Source organism: Alexandromys fortis, unplaced genomic scaffold, assembly GCF_014885135.2.
Source record: "Alexandromys fortis isolate MF-2015 unplaced genomic scaffold, M_Fortis_MF-2015_v1.1 scaffold_157, whole genome shotgun sequence".
NCBI lineage: Eukaryota > Metazoa > Chordata > Mammalia > Rodentia > Cricetidae > Alexandromys > Alexandromys fortis.
In genome coordinates, this window is record NW_026068041.1 from 939,576 (window position 1) to 959,720 (window position 20,145).

General features: G+C 39.5%; 1 protein-coding gene across 2 annotated transcripts in view; it reads left to right on the forward strand.

Moving 5' to 3' along the window:
• The window catches only part of Dmc1 (DNA meiotic recombinase 1), a 34,705-nt gene extending 15,099 nt beyond the window's left edge, over nucleotides 1–19,606 (forward strand). Inside the window, exons 8-13 of one of the 2 annotated variants that reach the window (XM_050165751.1) lie at nucleotides 3,635–3,726; nucleotides 4,203–4,276; nucleotides 4,398–4,512; nucleotides 5,873–5,933; nucleotides 18,236–18,352; nucleotides 19,537–19,606. In XM_050165751.1, the coding sequence (XP_050021708.1) occupies nucleotides 3,635–3,726; nucleotides 4,203–4,276; nucleotides 4,398–4,512; nucleotides 5,873–5,933; nucleotides 18,236–18,352; nucleotides 19,537–19,606 (529 nt within the window). The remainder of the gene's footprint in view (nucleotides 1–3,634; nucleotides 3,727–4,202; nucleotides 4,277–4,397; nucleotides 4,513–5,872; nucleotides 5,934–18,235; nucleotides 18,353–19,536) is intronic. The other variant, XM_050165752.1, reaches the window with a different exon arrangement.
• Nucleotides 19,607–20,145: the final 539 nt, after the last annotated feature.

A 20,145-nucleotide genomic window follows, 5' to 3' on the forward strand; every position in this document is an offset into this window, starting at 1 on the left:
CTCACATCACTGCATACGTGGTTTGATGCAAAATGATAAGCAAATACATGAGGTGAAATTGTATCTTAATCATTTTTAAAGCTTCATATCCAAAGATTTTGCTTCAAGTAGAGGGAAAGACTTGAGGAGCTTAAATATATTGAAGGAAAGAAAGGGTCAAAGCTTGTGATAGTGTCACAGAGGGTATGGCAGTTTAATTGATATAAAAGTATTCCAGAAAGGTGATTTGGGTCAAAGACATGAAGAACTTTGAAATCAGATGGTGAATGTCAATTAGATATTTTTATTTCAGAAATCTCAGAAAATGGGAATGTTGTCTAGGTTGGAAGCAATATGCACAAAAGGAAGCTGGGGGGCTGGAGAGATGGCTCAGTGGTTAAGAGCATTGCCTGCTCTTCCAAAGGTTCTGAGTTCAATTCTCAGCAACCACATGGTGGCTCACAACCATCTGTAATGAGGTCTGGTGCCCTCTTCTGGCCTGCAGACATACACACAGACAGAATATTGTATACATAATAAATAATTAAATATTAAAAAAAAAAGGAAGCTGGGTATGGTGGTGGATGTCTTTAACCCCAGCACTCAGGAGGCAAGAGCAGGTTGATCTCTGTGAGTTTAAGGCCAGCTTGGTACATAGTAAATTCCAGGACAGTCAGGGCTGTTACATAGAGAAACCCTGCCCCTAAAAATAAGCAAATAAATGAAAGGGGGAAAAAAAAGAAAAGAAAAGGACAGGATGGGAAACATTACTAAGGGAAACTGCAGAAAAAGGAGATTGGCCTGAGAGGCCACCCTGAGTCTCATCTAGGCAGGGAGCAGAATGGTACTGAAGACACTGATGTTTCTTGGTAGAGTGTTGAACATGAGGGACAAGAGGATGTACAGATAACTGTGGAAAATTCTGAGGAAAGGATGGAGTCAGAGATGTGGATGAATTAACTAAAGAGAGGGTAGAGTGAACTTGTAACTTTGACATGTGCTTGTATTTATGAAGAGGACTAAAATGAAGAATGTACAGTCATAGAAAGTAGGAGGAAGTCTGCCTGTGGAAGGCAAGCAAATCTGAAGTGTGAAGAAGAGAAGAGAACAGATGAGAAAGATCACTGGAGTTGGGAATTAGTTCCAGGGAACATTTGCAGTGGCATCTGGAGTGATGGAAGTCTCAAGGAAACAGCAAGCGAGGGAGACAATGTGTAATTGGATTTACACAATGGTTTGAGGAGGTACCAGGTTCAGAAGATGTAAGAGCTGCACAGGTTCATTAAATGAAGCCCGACCTGCTTCACCAGGCTTATTTCTCAGCAGAATTAGAGGCAAAGAGATAAGAATGTTCCAGTCTAATCCCATCCTGCTAAACATGTTAAAAATTGGAAAACATACAATAACATTCTTTAGGTAATGAAGGTTTTTGTGTTATCATTAAGGCCTCTTACATCCCCAGAGCATCTTTCTTTTGGTTTCCTGAAAGTACTGCTTTCAGAAAGGTGATCAAGATGGTAAAAAGAGATCTGAAATGTCTGAAATGCCTTTTGCTTTGCTCTCTTTTGACTGTTAGCTTGGCTGGTCATAGAGAAATAAATCCACATGTTGCATTCTACAGGGGATTTGCTCCCTCTATCCCCATGTCATAGTCTTATTGAATCATACAAATTGTTAAGCCTCTCATATCAAGGCCTGCTCCTTCTGATTTTCTGTAACTACCCAATTCAGAAAATCTTGTCCTTCCTGAACTATTGTAGAATTTATTATCAAAAATACTCCTATGAGAGAAAAATAAGCCAAGAACTGTTTTCATAATGCTGAGAAATCTGGGCATGAGAAGTCTCTGAAGAAACCTTCTGACTTGGGAAAGGAGGATTGGATGCTTAGAGCTGCAGCAAGAGGGGCTCAGATGGAGTTCCACTAATTTTAGAAAGAATTGGCTAATAGTGCTCCTCAAAAGGGAGGAGTGACTCTGGCAGATCAGCAATCTGGACTTTATCAAAACAGGAAGAAAATAGTTGAGAGCAAGGGGAAAGTCAGGAGGGAAATCTCTCATGTTTTTTTTCTTGGGGTCTCTCAACCTTTACTACTGTTTCTTGATATTTTTCTTCTTACGTTTATATTTTGTCTTTGTAAGTTTTAAACTTACCTAGGACATAAATTCTTATTACTTTTGTTTTCTATAATGCTCTGCACTGATAATGGGGTAATATGGTCATTAATTCCATGTGATAATCAGTTAGTAAGTACTTAGAGATTCATTTGTATTTTCCCTCAGTGTAAACTCAACTCTTGTTTGGGATTTTGTTTTGTTTAATTTTGTTTGTTTTTGTTTTTCAAAACAGAGTTTCTCTGTGTTGCTCTGGCCTTCCTGGAACTCACTTTGTAGATCAGGCTGGCCTTGAACTCAGAGATCCACCTGCTTCTTCCTCCCAAGTACAGGGATTAAAGGTGTGGACCACCACCACCCAGCTTTATTTTATTTTATTTTCAAGATTTATTTATTATGTATACAACTTTCTGCCTCCATTTATACTCACACGCCAGAGGAGGGCACCAGATCTCTTTACAGATGGTTTGGAGCCACCATGTGGTTGCTGGGAATTGAACTCAGGATCTCTGGAAGAGCAGACAGTGCTCTTAACCACTGAGCCATCTCTCCAGCCCCTTTATTTTATTTTATATTTATGATTTTTCAATACCAAGTCTCTCTGTATAGCCTTGGCTGTCCTGGAATTCACGCTATAGACCAGGCTGACCTCAAACTCACAGAGGTCTGTCTGCCTCCTAAATGCTGGGATTAAAGGCATGCAACACCACCACATGGCAATAGTTAATGCTTTATAAACAGTGCACATAAAAGTGAAATGAAACTACAGACATGTATTTTTTGTTTTTCATTCCACTTGGAACACTGTTAGAGTCACTAAAGGCCAGAGAATAAAGTGTTGATTAAATCTTCTCTGTAGTTTACCTGTTAGTGATTATTAGCATCTTCCATTTGCGGTATACAAGAATGTACTAGTTTCAGAAAACTACCAACTTCTTTAGAAGGTGTATAAAAGTCAAAAACAAAAACCTGCTTAATCAAATCAGATCCCTTTTAGACTCTTGAGGTTACTTTTTGACCCTTTACTTCATATCACCAAATTTTTAATTATTTTGCCATACATTATTAGTGTAATGTTAAACTATTTCATTCTGAACCAATGAAGAATTTGAAGTGACTTGAATTATAACTCAGTGACATTACTGTTCTAGAATAAGTCTATTTTTATAGAACTCTGAACAAAAGAGACTTATGAACCTTAGTTTCTAATTTTCCTTTTAACTATTCTGCTACATCATCCTAAATTATTTGCCAAAACTCTTTGTCAGTATCCTTATAAAATAAGGACATCACAACTAGCTTCTAAACTTATTTAAAAACTTAATATTCAATTTCTGCTTTACCATTATGTGTGATCTCCTACCATCACCTAAAATATTTTGAAACACTTATAGAGAGGGGCTCTGGGAGTCCTGAAGTGATGGCTAGCATTCAGAATGCCTCTGCGGACACACTTGTTACGTCTCAGTTGTTTTACTTGCTCACAGTGCTACCTTTTCTTCGGAACTGGTTTATTGGATCCTTAATCTTGCCACACTCCAGCCGTCCAGATCGCCTTCGTGACATTGCTGATCGCTTTAACGTAGACCACGATGCAGTACTGGACAATGTACTCTATGCCCGTGCCTATACTAGTAAGAACCCTGTACATTTTACGCTTAGATTATGGAAAGGTGACAACACTAATTTACCATCTGATGATACAACATTTTCACCTGTTTTCATTAAATTTTCTGCAAATTAGTCCATAAATAGTATCATCTGCTAAGTCCTCAAGGTACTCAACTACCTTCAAATTCTTTATTTGTTTTCTCTGAAATGTAGAGTAACTGTCAGCTATTTTCCCTTGTAGTGCTGGGATTGGCTCCGGGTTTCACATACTCTAGGCATGTGATTTACCACTGAACTAAAGCCACCCAGAGCAACTTTTTTTTTTTTTTTTTGCTAAGGTACCATTTGCCACAATGCTCAATCAGAAATATGCAGCCCTTACTTAGTATAGTTGAGAGGAAAGAAGAACTCTTATCTGCCTGTTTCCGAAAAACACAAACACGAGCTTAAGTTAGCCTCTGCTTCTGGCTTTTGTAACATTTTCTGTGTTTCCCATCAGGTGAACATCAGATGGAGCTACTTGATTATGTAGCAGCCAAGTTTCATGAAGAAGCTGGCATTTTCAAACTATTGGTACAAGCTTTTAAATAATGTTCACTGGCAGAGCTATTTACCATATTTTTCTATTCTGTATAAACAAGCATCTTCCTTCTATTTTAAAATGCATGTTTGGTTTTATGTTACTCCTGTGCAGATCGTTGACTCAATAATGGCACTTTTTCGAGTGGATTTCAGTGGCCGTGGGGAATTGGCTGAAAGGCAACAAAAATTGGCCCAGATGTTGTCACGACTCCAAAAAATCTCAGAAGGTAGATCTTTAAAATAAAACAGTAGTGTCACATAGCATCTATTGACTGTGTTTATGATAGTGTGTTTGCAGAGAACCTCAGAAGAATGTCAGAAGCATAACATTTTAAATTACTTTGATAATCTAAATGATTGTTTAAACTAAAACTAATTTTGATATAAATAACAATAATGATGAATTTAAGTATTTTTCTTCTTTTATTTATTTATTTATTTATTTATTTTTATTTAATGTGCATTAATGTTTTGCCTGCATATATGTCTGTGTGAGGGTGTCAGATCTTGGAGTTATAGACAGTTGTGAGCTGCCATGTGGGTACTGGTAATTGAACTCAGGTCTTCTGGAAGAATAGTCAGTGCTCTTAATCACTGAGCCATCTCTTCAGCCCTTAAGTTTTTTTTTGTTTCGTTTGGTTTTTGTTTGTTTGTTTGTTTGGTTTGGTTTGGTTTTTTGAGACAGGGTTTCTCTGTAGCTTTGGAGCCTTTCGTGGAACTAGCTCTTGTAGACCAGACTGGCCTCAAACTCACGGAGATCCGCCTGCCTCTGCCTCCCAAGTTCTGGGATTAAAGGTGAGCGCCACCACTGACTGGCCTTGTTTTTCTGTTTTGTTTGTTGTTTTGAGACAGGTTTTCTCTGTTAGCTTTGGAGCCTGTCCTGGAACTCACTCTGTAGACCAGGCTGGCCTCAAACTCACACCGATTCACCACCTACCTCTGCCTACCGAGTGCTGGGATTAAAGGCGTGAGCCACCACCGCTTAGCAGTATTTTTTATTATTAATGAAAAATAGGAAGCTAGGCATGGTGACATATGCCTTCAATCCTAGCACTCTGGGAGACAGAAGCAGGTAGATCTCTGAGTTCGAGGCCAGCCTAGTCTACATAGTGAGTTCCAGGCCAGTCAGCTCTACATAGAGAAACCTTCTCTTGAAAAAAAAAATTCCATTTGAGGTTGATTTTAAATTGGGCAGTGGTGGCTCACTTTTAATACCAGCACGGTTGAGGCAGAGGTAGGTGGATCTCTGGGTTCGAGGCCAGCCTGGTCTACAAAGTGAGTTCCAGGATAGCTAGAAACAAGAGCTTGTTTAAAAAAATAAACTCAATGGTGCAAGATTCCTAAACCAAAATCTACTTTTTGTCTTGTTTTTCAAGACAGTGTTTCTCTGTGTAGACCTTCCTATCATGGAACTTGATCTATAGCTCAACCTGGCCTCCAATTTACAGAGATCTGATTGCCTCTGCCTCCTGAGTGTTGGGATTAAAGGTGTGCACCACCACCACCCAACCTAAACTGAAATCTAAACAATGAACTTTGTATTTTTTACTGTCCTTCTCTTAGTGTCTTAATTTTATTTTTATGCAGAATATAATGTTGCTGTTTTTGTGACCAATCAAATGACTGCAGATCCAGGAGCAACAATGACGTAAGCCCCTGTATTGTATTTTGCAGAGATTACTATCAAAAGGTTAGAGTATAGAATAAAATCACTTAGAAATAACCAACCTTATCTAGGTGTGATATCTCATGCATGTAATCCTGGCACTTGGGCGATGATGGCAGGAGGATGGTGAACTCAAAATCAGACTGGGCTATGTTGTGGAGCCTCGTCTCTAAACAACAATAATAATCAGCCTTGATAAGGACATAGTGTATCTCAGATCACTTCATTACACAGTGCACTGTTACTTCCTATAGCACTTAATGTTTGTTATTCAGAACCTATTTTTTCTGTATTCTCTATAGAATAAAGCAGTGTTTTAACAATTTTCATCAGTACTAGGGGCCCTGCTTTGATCTAAGACAAAGGGGGTATCAAAGGACTTAAGGGCTTGAGATATGGTTCATCAGTTTAGAACACGCATTGCTTTTGCAGAAGACCTAGGTTTGAGTCCCAGCACTGACATGGTAGCTTACAGCTATTCATAATGCCAGTCCCACGTGGTCCAACACCTGACCTCTGCAAGCACTAGGTATGCACATGGTGCCCATACATGCACACATTCAAGCAAAACACTTGTACACATAAAATAAATCTTAAAAAAGAAAATGATCTTAGGCAGATAAAGCTTACATTCCAAAAAAATTGAAAGGCTGCTATACTAAAAAGAAAAATTAGGCTTTTGATTAGATATACAAGAGACATCTTAAAAACACACACACACAAAGAAAGGTCTGTTACTCAGAAACAATGTAAGTCACACAAAACATATTCAGAATTTACTGAAGTATTTGCCCACATGTAAGAGTACAATGGCTCTCTGAAAGATGGCAAGGAATAGCAAAGCAAAGAGAGCTAAAATAAGATTGTGAAAGCTTAAAATTCGAAAGAAGGTTTGTTATCACTATCTAGAATGTTTGACTGAACAAGCAGCTGAAAAACCCTAAGTTCACAATGACTTTCAAAAGCTTTTCTGTGTTTTATTCAGAAAACTTTAACCAGAGAAAATTTACAGATCAGCACAATGAGTGCACACACCATTTTCTTAGATTCCCTAATGGGTATTGTTTCATTGCAATACACACACTCTCTCTCCTCCTCTCACCTTCTTTCTCTCCCTCCCTCTCTCTTTCCCTCTTCCTCTCTCTCTCTTTTCTCTTATAAACATGCATGCTGGCATGCACATCTGTGAAATATTTTTGTCTGGTCTATATAGTCCTGTATGTCCATAAATACACGCATTGACATATATTAACTTTTTTTTTTGGTTTTTTGAAACAGGATTTTTCTGTGTAACTTTGGAGCCTGTCCTGGAACTCACTCTGTAGACCAGGCTGGTGTTGAACTCACTGAGATTCACCTGCCTCTGCCTTTTGAGTGCTGGAATTAAAGGCGCGCACCACCATCATCTGGCAGCATATATTCTATTTGTTGTGTGTGAACCATTTGAGAATTGTCTGGCTTTTTTTTCTGATTGTTGAGTATTATTTGTAGACACTGATGGTTCACCACTTAATATTTCAGCATATTTCTCCTTTATAAGCACAGAACAATTAACAGATGCTGGTTAACATCAACAGTGATGCTATCTGATATCCAAGTTTCTCTAGTTGTTCTGACATGTTCTTTATAATTGCTATAAAGAGGTTGTTTTAGATTCATGGTCCTCAGCTAAGGGCATGCATTTCGCGTACTTACTGAGTCTCTCTAGTCTCCTTTAATCAAAACAGCTCCTCAATCTTGTTAGATTTTTTATGATACTGAGATTTGGCTTAAAAATTTTTTAAAAAATTGTTTTTATTTTTATGTTTTAGGTTTTGTTTGTTTGGTTGGCTTTGGTTTTTCAAGGCAGGGTTTCTCTACATAACAACCCTGGCTGTCCTGGAATTTGTGGGTGATATTCAGATTATGTAATACCATGTTTTGCAATAAGATTTCACCATTTATTTTAGCACCTGTCAATAAATCTTGTCTAAATTAATCATTGCTTCAATGTTGCAAAACAAGGTGATTTTGCATTAAACCAAGGCACTGCTTCTATTAGGTGCATATAAAATGAAACATAGGCATAGATACTAACAGATACTTGATACATTAATGCAAATTCCCTAAGTTGTCCTGAAATGAATGTGCATCTCTTCGGACATTTAAAATTTTATTTATTAATTCATTTTTATTTGCTTTATATGTTTGAGTGCCTATATGTATGTATGTGCAACACATGTGTGCTTGGTACCCGATAGGGCCAACAAAAGGCACCAGATTACCTGGAGTTACAGATGGTTGTGAGCCATCATGTGGGCAGTGGGAACTAAATGTGGGTCCTCTGCAAGAGCAGCCAGTGCTCTTCACCACTGTGCTTTCTCCAGCCCTCTTCAGGCATTTAAAAGCTTACTTTAGCAAACTGCTGCATCTTTTGCATTTTGATCTATCTCCCGCTTTTCAATATCTTTTATGAGTATTTTCTACTTAGTTATTGGGAAAAACTAATGCAGAAAATATCATCTATGTGAATAGTAAAAAGAAAGCTAAAATACTGTGGGAACAAAGTACAGCTTAGTGGTAGGATGTGCACTTAGCATGTGCATCCAGTTTCTCTCCCTTCCAAAATATAAAAGATTGAGAAGAAAACCAACCATTCATTAGTTCAAATATTTATTGAAAATCTACTAGGTAACAAGATTCTGAGAATTTATTAGCAAATGAAAGAGACAAAAGCCTTTGTTTCCATAAAGAAGAAAGATAAATGATATCGATTTTGCTATTTAACTAAAGCTTTTAAAGTCTCGGTATGCCCATGTCCCACATCACATCATCTGTAGTGTAGTCCTCTAGTGTTTAAAGCAATCTTTTCTCTATGAAGTGTCTTTTCTACACAGGACATAAAGTACTTCACAAAGAGATTAATTTTAAACTAAAGAGAAATGGAAGATTTTTAAGGCTTGCTTTAAAAAGAGAAAATGACTCATTGGCTCAGAGGGAGGAAGTGGGTTGCATTCAGATAAAACAGTACAAGTTAAAGAGCACTGTTCTCTCTTCAGGTGTGGGGAGAAAACACTGAGGAGGCCAAAACTGTCACTCTAGAGTTACAAGGTAAAAGAAATCAGTGGAAATTAGGCCAGATAGAGGTTCTTTTTTCTTGTATTTGTAAAAAATTTCAAAAAAGAGTAAAACCATCTTGAGCTTATTCCTGTAAGACAGCGAAAGAAGATTTGAGAGGTGGCATAAAGGAAATAACTGGAGGGGGAGGCAGAATGGAAAGATTTATATGAAGAGAGCTAAGCAGAGAGCCAGCGATGATAACAAAGCCTAGTATTTTTGCAGGGTAAGTCTGCTGTGAAACATCTCTTCCACCTAGCCAAGCTGTAAGGAAACAGGCTCACTATAATTAGTATGTTCTGAAGTATATTAAATTATAACAGTACAGATTAAATACATGTCTTTGTATAAAGCACAAAGTTATCACATCTAAATGAAAAAGGGGACAGTTTTAAACTAAAGGATTTCAAATGCTATTAGAAACCCTCCCATAAATAAAATATCTTGTTTCTTGGTGTTGAGGAACTCCAAGCTGCAGCTCGCCTGGAGCCTGTCAGAAATATCACTATAATTGGTATGAATCCCTGAGTACACTGACAATAATTGAGGCTTGTATCCCATGCATTATACTTGATGGCACATCGTATTAAAAAAGAACAAAATTATAGAGGCGAAGAGCGGCTGTATGATACAGCAGAGCAGCAGCTCCTAGATAAGGCTACAGCTCCAGACGTTAGCACTGCACTATCCAGTTGATGGATCCTAGAGATAACAAGCCAGAAGGTGAGCATAAGAAGCTGCACACCGGCAGGGCCATAGTGGCGCACGCCTTTAATCCCAGCACTCGGGATGCAGAGACAGGTGAATCCCTATGAGTTCGATGCCAGCCTGGTCTACAAGAGCTAGTTCCAGGACAGCTAGGACTGTTACACAGGGAAACCCTGTCTTGAAAAACAAAAAACAAACAAACAAACAAAAAAAAAAGAAAGCTGCACACCAGGACAAAGAAGCTCCAAGAGAGACCATGATGTCACCATGTACTATTGTGTGTCTGCTTTCCTTCCTTCCTTCCTTCCTTCCTTCCTTCCTTCCTTCCTTCCTTCCTTCCTTCCTTCCTTCCTTCCTTTCTTTTCAAGACAGGGTTTCTCTCTGTAACAGTCCTGACTGTCCTAGAACTCACTTTGTAGGCCAGGCTAGCCTCTACACTCACTGAGATCTGCCTGTCTCCACCTCCCATATTCTGGGATTAAAGGTGTGTGCCACCTCCACCTGGCCAGCTTGCTTTTCTTATAGATCCCAAGACAACTAGCCCGCCACCGGTATGTTTGTTTCTTAAACAAAAAGCCATCCAGAACATCTGCAGTCTTGTGAATGTATAACTTATTCATTAAACATGTCAACCTATGGCTTACATTGTCAGCTTAAATGAAGAAGTAATATGTTTAGAGTCACTAGCATAGTGATCTTAGGCAAAGTGTTTAGATTATTTGAACCCCGTCCATTCTGTGTAAACTTAAGTAATTCTCATGTGACCCTGATGTAACTCAACTCTCTTCACCTTCTTGTAGTTTCTATGAAGCCAGTCTCAATATGTATTTGCACCTCTCCTTATCCTTCCCCACCAAACAAGAACTCCAATTTCAAAAGATGGAAGGGTGCAGGCTTTGAATTTTTGTGCGTGCATATTTTAGGAGCAGACAGAAAGGATGGATATATCACTTAATAATAGCAACTACTACCACTTCCTTCTTCTCCGCCTTTCTACTTTCTTTTCTTTTCTTCTTCTTTTTGAGAAAGCCCTGGCTGTCCTGAACTTGCTATGTAGACCAGTCTGCCTGCCCCTGCTTCCTGAATGCTAGAACTAAGGCATGTCTCTCTATGCCTGGCTCACAAAACTTCTTAAACATATTCTTTTTTTTTTCTTTCGGTCAGGACTCAGGGACATGTGTTGAGACAGGGTCTGTCTCTATGTAACCCTGGCTGGACTAGAACTTACTATGTAGACCAGGCTGGCCTGAGGAGGCAGAGGCAGACAGATCTCTGTGTTTGAGTGTTGAGATTAAAAACATGCCCCAATACTCTTTTTAATAAACCAAGTCTTCTCTTTAAAATTCTATCTTGGATGTACTCTTCCCATGTCTCCCTTATTTTAAAGCCTCTTCCTCATTCTGTTTTATTCAGCCTTTATCTTCTCAACGGACCCCTTTGCAGATTTTCACCTTGACCCTTCAAATCTAAAGCACCAAGAGTCCCGTTGTCTGATTTGCCCTATAGCCTGGATCTACACCCTGACAGAATTTAAGATGGTATTATGTATATTCCTAATTTTTAAAAATAGGCAGCTCAGAATATTTACTGTTTGCCCAGTCATACAACTAAAACTAAGGAAGTCAGGATATGAGCCCCATACATCTCTGACTTTGAAGCTGATGCTCCTTGGCAGAGATATGTAGTTTAGTAGAAGAGTATTGGCCTAGTGTCTTAGTTAGGGTTTCTGTTGCTGTGAAGAAACACCATGACCAAAGCAAGTTGGGGGAAAATGGGTTTATTTCTCTGACACTTCCACATTATAGTCCATCACTGAAGGAAGTCAGGACAGGGACTCAAAGAAACTCAGAAACCTGGAGACAGAAGCTGATGCAGAGGCCATAAAGGGTAGCTGCTTAGTGGTTTACTCCCTGTGGCTTGTTCAGCCTACTTTTTTTTGTTTGTTTGTTTGCTTGCTTGTTTTTTCATGACAAGGTTTCATCAGTAGCTTTGGAACTACTAGTTCCTGTCCTGGAACTAGCTCTTGTGGACCAGGCTGGCCTCGAACTCGCAGATATCCGCATGCCTCTGCTTCTCGAGTGCTGGGATTAAAGGCATGTGCCACCACCATCCGGCCCCAGACTACTTTCTTATAGAACCCAAGACCACTAACCCAGGGATGGCACCACCCACAATGGGATGAGCCCTTTCCCATCAATTACTAAGAAAATGCCTTATAGACTTGCCTACAGTAAGATCTTATGGAGGCGTTTTCTTAACTGAGGCTCCATTCTCTCAGATGGCTTTAGCTTGTGTCAAGTTAACATAAAAATAGCCGGCATACATAGCATGCACAAAGTTCTGGGTTCGTTCCTCACCACCAGTGTTACCACCACCACAACAAAACAACCAGAAAGAAAAGAAGTTGGTGCTTCTTAGTCGCACTGTGTTCTTCCATTCTATCTCATTTCGTCTCAGAACTATTCTTCATGACCTCTGATAATTTGGAGTAAGAAGATCAGAATGATAGAGTATGCTATGTCCTGTTCAACCAAAGTGGAAAAATCTTTCTGTTCCTCCTTATTCCTAGTGTCTACCCCCACCTGCTCCCTCATTCTCTCAAGAAAAAAAGGAAAAGAGAAGGGAAGAAAATGTAAAAGGCTATAGGAGGGACGTGGGAGGCTTTCTGATGCTGTTAACTTGGTCAGAAATAGATGTAAATTAAAGCCCTCTGGAAGAATGCGGGGTGCTATGCCACCTTCTTGTACGTCACCTCAAGACTGTTACTGCTGCAGTAGTCAGGAAGTACAGACACTAAGAAAAGTTTCTTGGATTATGTTTCATTGAAAGATGACGGTTTTAATTGAACTGGTTATTTAATAACTACCATTTATTGAGGTTATCTTTTTAAAATTTATTATGTATACAGTGCATGGGTACATAATATACATATATTATTATATGTATACCTGTAGGTCAGTAGAGGGCACCAGATCTCATTACAGATGGTTGTGAGCCACCATGTGGTTGCTGGGAATTGAACTCAGGACCTCTGGAAGAGCAGCCAGTGTGCTTAACCTCTGAGCCATCTCTCCAGCCCCTATTGAGTATATCTTAAGTGATAAGTTTGCTGTCAGGGTAGAGCTATGTGTATCAATGAGTAGTCATGGTACCTAGTACACAGTAGCTCCCAATAAGTCATTCTTAGTATCTTGAGTCCTCACAACAGTCCTAAAAGGTAAGATGTCCACCTTATTCCCCATTTTATCATGAAAGAAACTGGGTAAAGTAAATAGGTAGTACATGTTTGAGTCAAGATTAGAGAAGCAGATAAATAATAGCTATAGTCACTAGGCTAACACTTTACCTGAATTGTTTCATCTTATTCTTACAGTTGTCTATCATTTGGACCATTATTATGTCCACGAAGAGTCAGAAACAGAATTTTCCTGAGGTCACAGAACTGACAAACCAGACTTTGAACTCACATTTAATTCATAAATCACACACACACTAGGCTCTACCTGCCAGAGGGAAAACTTGTATCTTGCCACTCCCAAAGACTTTTCAGGGATACACTTATTATTCTAGTGAAATGACCACTGTTCAGGACCCTTAGCCTTTAAGCAGAGATGTGATTGGGTCAGAAAATTCTCTCAGGGGAAACTTAAATAAAGCTAGCTCATAAGACTCGGCAAAAAGACAGATTACTGGGCTGGAGAGATGGCTCAGCGGTTAAGCGTATTGCCTGCTCTTCCAAAGGTCTTGAGTTCAATTCCCAGCAACCACATGGTGGCTCATAACCATCTGTAATGAGATCTGGTGCCCTCTTCTGGCGAGCAGACATACATGCAGACAGAATATTGTATACATAATAAATAACTATTTTTTTTAAAAAAGACAGATTACTAGTCTGATAAGGAAAATATAACTATATTTTAAGTTCATATAACCAGTGAATGTAATTTCCCTATACATAGGCCTCTAGCAGAATCCAATTTTTAATCCAAATTATTAGTAAATATTAAATCCAAGCAAAGTGAAATATAGATGACTTAAAAGAATGTCTTTGATACATTGAGGACTCAGTAAATCTTTATTATTATAATTCATATTTGTATATGTCAGGAGGGAGGTTCAATGGCACTCCTAAACTTAACATAAAAATTTTACATGTGTGTGTATATGTGTTCATTTTGCTAGATGGGATTCTGTATTTTTCATTAAATTGTCAAAGTGTTGGTGACTTTCATAATAAATGTTAAGGGCTACAAATTCCATACACAAATGTACACAGAATTTCTGATAAAGCAAACAAAATTTAAATTGCCTTAAAATTCAAAGTTAAGACTGATATTATTTCATAGTCTATTTTGATTAAATACAATCTCAAGGTTTGAATCATTTTGATAACTTTTTTGTAGCTATAATAGTGTTTTTTTAAATATTTATTTATTATGTATACAATATTCAATCTGTGTGTGTTTGCAGACCAGAAGAGGACAGCAGACCTCGTTACAGATGGTTGTGAGCCACCATGTGGTTGCCGGGAATTGAACTCATGACCTTTGGAAGAACAGGCAATGAATGCTCTTAACCACTGAGCCATCCCTCCAGCCCCTATAATAGTGTTTTTATATGTTTTCACAGCCTTTTTGAACAGCCTGTAGTAATCCCTCCATATAGCTCATCTGCCTGTGGTGATGACATTGTTAATACTCAACCTTTACACCTGGAACTATCAAGGACAGGCAATGGTACCTCTTCTCCCTTGTGCAGGGGATCACATTAGGAATAGCAAACAGTAATTTGCCAAGAAAAAATGTTGACTATTTATCTAGAAGCTCCACTTTGCTGTTTGTAGACAGGTTTCCAGAACAGCCAGTGTGTGTGTGTGGGGGGGGGTACTTCAACTGGGAGAGCTGGAAAGCTGTGTCTTTTATATTTGCCTTTCTTTTTAAATTTTATTTTATCTTTGAGACAGGGTCTCACTATGTAACCCTGGCTAGCCTGGAACTCTCTATGTAGAGCAGCTTGACTTTGAACTCATAGAGATCCACCTGCCTCTGCCACTAGAGTTATGGGATTAAAGGTGTGTGTTACTATGCCCAGCTTTATATTTGCATTTCTTTTAGAATCTGTTTCAAACAGTCTTTGGTGTATAGTTTCTTTAAAGAAAGGTTACAAGCCTGTGTCCAGAAAGACCTAGACAAAGGAGAGCTAAAGTATCTTCAGTGTTCTTTGTAGTGTTCATGAAAGACTGTCATATGACACACTTACTTAGACATCAGATGAATAGGGATTATTTAAAGTAACAGTGAAGGATTCTTTCTCTTTGTGATGCTGGGATGCTTTGCACATGCTGAGCAAGCACTCTGTTCCTGAGCTACACCCCAGACCACAAGTATGCTCTAATAGGAAAATACACAGCATGGCAGGAGACCACAGAGCTGCAGGTTCTTAGTAGGAGGCACCTACTGGATGAGTAGGATCTACTTGACTAAACTCATAAGGGAGAGGGCTTTCATTTCAGAAGTAAAGTTTTATGCAAAGGCATCAAGGCATAAGAGGACTTGCTTGAACAAGAAAAAAATCTGGATGAAGGTAAAAATGAGTACAACTCTAGTTAAGTTTGTTAGGTTTCTGTTACTATAGTAAATAACTGAAACAACTGGTATGACTTCACACACATAGACATATATACATTAAAACAGATCTTTACAAAAAAATTAGCTGCGTGGTGGCGGCACACGCCTTTAATCCCAGCACTTGGGAGGCAGAGGCACAAGGCTCTCTGAGTTTGAGAGCAGCCTGGTCTATGGAGTTGAGTTCTAGGACAGCCAGAGCTAGACACAGAAACCCTATCTAATATTTATATATAGTGAATAATATTACTAAGGCAGAATATAAATAAATCAGGGGCTAGAGATGATGTAGTTGTTACAAGTACATATTGTACAATTATAAGGACTAGTTTAGATTTCAGCACCCACATTAAAAGCCAGGTGTCCCAGGCAAGCCTGTAACAACAGCAATGATGGGGTGGAGACAAGACAGGAGGCTCACTAGGCTTGCTGGAATCTATCCTAACCAACTAAAAGAAGTCTGGATTCAGGGAGAAACACTCTCAAATATGCAGAAAGTGATAGAGGACACCCTCTTCTGGCCTTTGCACATCCACAGGCAAACACACACATATGCATACACTTTCAAAGATACACACAGATTATACTTTTTTGGTTTTTGTTTTTTGAGACAAGATTTCTCTATGTAGCTCTACCTGTCCTAGAATTCAGTCTGTAGATCACGCTGGCCTCAAACTCAGAGATCCTCCTGCCTCTGCCTCCTAAGTGCTGGGATTAAATACCACCATCGAGGTAAATATCTTCTTTTCTTCTTCTTCTTCCTCCTCCTCCTCCTTTTTTTTCCTTCTCCTCCTCCTTCTCTTCCTCTTCTTCTTTTTCTTTTTTTTTTTTCTTCGAGGCAAGGTTTCTCTGTAGCTTTGGTGCCTTTCCTGGAACTAGCTTTTGTAGACCAGGCTGGCCTTGAACTCAAAGAGAACCGCCTACTTCTGCCCCCCAAATGCTGGGATTAAAGGTGTGTGTTACCAGTGCCTGGCAGGGTAATATATTCTAAAAAGAAGTATAAATCATTGTTGCAGGTTCAGTGCTCATAGCACAGTTAAGAATGACATCAATCCTTCTGAACCATCTCTGTACGGCAGCATAGGGTTTATGTGAGACAATGAAATACCTCCCACCCACATGCCATATGTCCTAGAAAATTCAGAGGTGCTCCTCTAAAAAAAAAAATGTGACCTTGGGGCTGGAGAACTGACTCAGTAGTTAAGAGCACTGGCCACTCCAACCACTCTACCAAAGGAACCGGGTTAAATTCCCAGCACCACGTGGCAGTTGACAATTATCTGTAACTCTAGTTCCAGGGGATGTTGTATCCTCACACAGATATATGCGCAGGCAAAATCCAATGTACATAAAAAATTATTGTAAGACTTTAAGACAATTCTGAAGCCATTTCTGACAATTCTGAATCCTCTCAGCTTCTGTGCCATAGTGCTTCCCCTCCTCCCCTGGGAACCAAGGACCTAACAGCTACCCATGCACGTACTCAGTTCCTGAACAATTACCCATATACGTATGTTTTGGTTCGGTCCCCTGGGAAACGGGGTCAAAATGACCTCTTACCTCATCTGATCTGGCAACAGCTCTCCAGCCAATTATTGATAATAGCCCTTTTGAATAAGCCAATCACAACCCCCCTTGCTTCTGTGGCCTTCTCCTTTAAAAGTAGCCTGTGCCATCTATTCGGGGTCTCTCGGCTTCCCGAATGCTGAGGGACCCTGTCATGACAGAATTAATAAAATCCTCATGCTTTTACATTGGCTGTGGTGTATGAGGTGGTCTCTGGGGGCGACTCCTCCTCGGTATTTGGACGCTAGAGTCCAACATTATTAATTTAAAAAAAAATGTGATATTGATCTGCAAACACTATAGAGCTAGTTCATTCAATTGAGATGTCTTTCTTTCTTTCTTTCTTTCTTTCTTTCTTTCTTTCTTTCTTTCTTTCTTTCTTTCTTCTTTTTTTTTTCTTCTAGAGTTTCACCCAAACTGTCCTTGTGGAGCTGGAAAGATAGCTCAGTAATTACAATTACTTCCTACTCTTCTAGGGGACCTGAGTTCCATTCTTTTGTTTTGTTTTGTTTTGTTTTTTTCAAGACAGGGTTTCTCTGTAACTTTGGATCCTGTCCTGGAATTAGCTCTTGTAGACCAGGCTAGCCTCGAACTCACAGAGATCCGCCTGCCTCTGCCTCCTGAGTGCTGGGATTAAAGGCGTGTGCCACCGCCTGTCTCTGAGTTCCATTTTTGTCACCCACACGAGCTCACAATTGCCTGTGGCATACAGATAGATAGATAGATAGATAGATAGATAGATAGATAGATAGATAGATAGATAATAAAAACTCCAAAAGAAGGAACTATTTATCAGGGACTCACAGAAGCCTAAACTAGATAGCAATGAGCTAATAGCTCTAAATGCTGTCCTCCACAGTTTACAAATAAGCCTCTCTGTTTGTTGTATGATATAGATCTGGAAGCTAGGGAGACCACTCAGGTGTAAAGTATTTGCTGTGTAAACATGAGGACCTGAATTTAATACCCAACACCTACCTAAAAAGCCAGTTACATAGTGACAAAAGTTTGTAATCTCAGTGCTGGGAGGTGGAGACAAGCCAATCTCAGGCTCACTGGCCAGCCAGCCTAGCCTAATCACCAAGCCCACCAGGTTCCAGAGAGAGCCTGTCTCTAAGATAAGGTAGATGGTTCCTAAGGCACACGTAAGTTGACCTCTAAAATCCTTACACACACATACAGAATACACAGTCACTCTATTCTTCCCATTCCACTCATGGAGGCTACCTCTTCCTTGCAAATATTACTGTTTAACCAAATGGAAACTGAAGAAATGTTTTATTGATTCAGCTTCCAGGCAGATCCCAAAAAACCCATTGGTGGACACATTCTGGCTCATGCTTCAACAACAAGAATAAGCTTGCGAAAGGGAAGAGGAGAATTGAGGATTGCCAAGATTTATGACAGGTATATATTTCTTTATTCTTCAGATCCTGTGCTTGTGGATCTGAATTAAACAAAATTGCTACCCCTGAAAGACTATACTTACTCCCTGGCAGATACTATTTGCTTGAGTTTCCTCCTTAAATATTATGTCACTGATCAGGAAGTATCATCTATGTACTATCTACTAGGGATCTAGTCTATAGTCACATTTATCAGTCTCTGACATTCAGAGCATATAGTGAAGCAAGCAATGACATCACATTTACTTTAGTTGAAGGCTGTTAGGTTCTAGGAATTATAAGGAGGAGAGTAGCTGGGGGGAGAGATTCATTTTGCCAATGGAAAACCCATTTCACAAGTTCCTGAGGAATACTAGATTTTATCTAATGTCCTGGAAATGCATCTATAGTCCAGCTTCAGCTCATTTCTAGACATATGGAGGACCTGAGACTTTTTTTTTCAAGACAGAGTTTCTCTGTAGCTTTGAAGCCTGTCATGGAACTAGCTCTTGTAGACCAGGCTGGCTTTGAACTCACAGAGATCTGCCTGCCTCTGCCTCCTGGTCCTGGGATGAAAGGTGTGCGCCACCACAGCCCAGCTCCCTATCAAAGACCTTTAAGTCACATTACTTTTCATTGATTAATGTTCAGTAGTCAATGGTATTCCACCTTCACAATTTATATTTCTGTGAACAGGTAGAATTGCACTGCTTGCAGTTAAATGACAACTCAGAATGCATAGAGCCCTTACAGAACAAGGTAACTAAAGGATGTGCTAGACAACCAGATTTCCATTGCAGGTGCCCAGGACTCTCCTAGTTTATCTCAAAGCCTTTTGCAGCTCCCCCTTTGTTAGCAGAGCCTGTAGAAAGGTGCCTGCCTAAAGAGTCAGACAAGCTACATAGGATCTGCACCACAGGCCTCAAACTACCCTGAAAGAACACCCAGTTTATCCTGATTTGCCTGCCTGTTTCCAAGTTTGGGGGTAATTTTTCTTGACATTCAAAACTTTATATAGAGTTGTTTAACAAATGTTTGCGAGGGTTGATAACACTGCTAGGTAAGGGCTGTAGTCCACATTTAGCTGTACCAGCACTGCAGTGTCTCTGGAGACTCAGACTGATGGGAACGTGACGACTGTGACATGTGCACAGTATTTATAGAAAGAGAGCTTTTTATAAACTTCTGTTCCCTTGTATTCTGCAGCCCCGAGATGCCTGAAAATGAAGCCACCTTCGCAATAACTGCTGGAGGAATCGGGGATGCCAAGGAGTAGGTGGGGAATTGGTACAGATTGCTTCTTGGTGCTTATTAGGAGCTGGAGAAATGGAAAAGCAGTCTTGAATTTATATCTTGAAATAAGAGTTTGGTTTTTCCCCCCATGTGTTATTAAAGGAAAGTCAGAAAAAGATTTAAAGCTTATATTTATCTTAAAAGTTCCAGCCTGATATGTAACCAACTAAATATACACAGTGTGTTGATTCAGAAATATGCATACATATTCTTGAATCACTTGATAGACATTTGCATACATGTGACTGTTGGGTATGGGAAAAGGTACTCAGTGCCCTTCCTTCTGACTTTCAAAGTGAGCCACTGAGCAGACAGAAAGTCAAGGAGCTCAGAGGTGTCCACTCCCCCAGACTTCCCATAACAGCACCAGTGACCTATGGAACTGGATGCTGTTCCCCAAAAGGGAGATGTGCAAGGGGAATGTTTAGAGTACACCAAGGAGTTGTTTGTCTTCACACTGGAAGCTTGCACATTCATCTTTACAGCAACAGGAGAGAAACAGTAAGCCAACTTTTAAGTCAT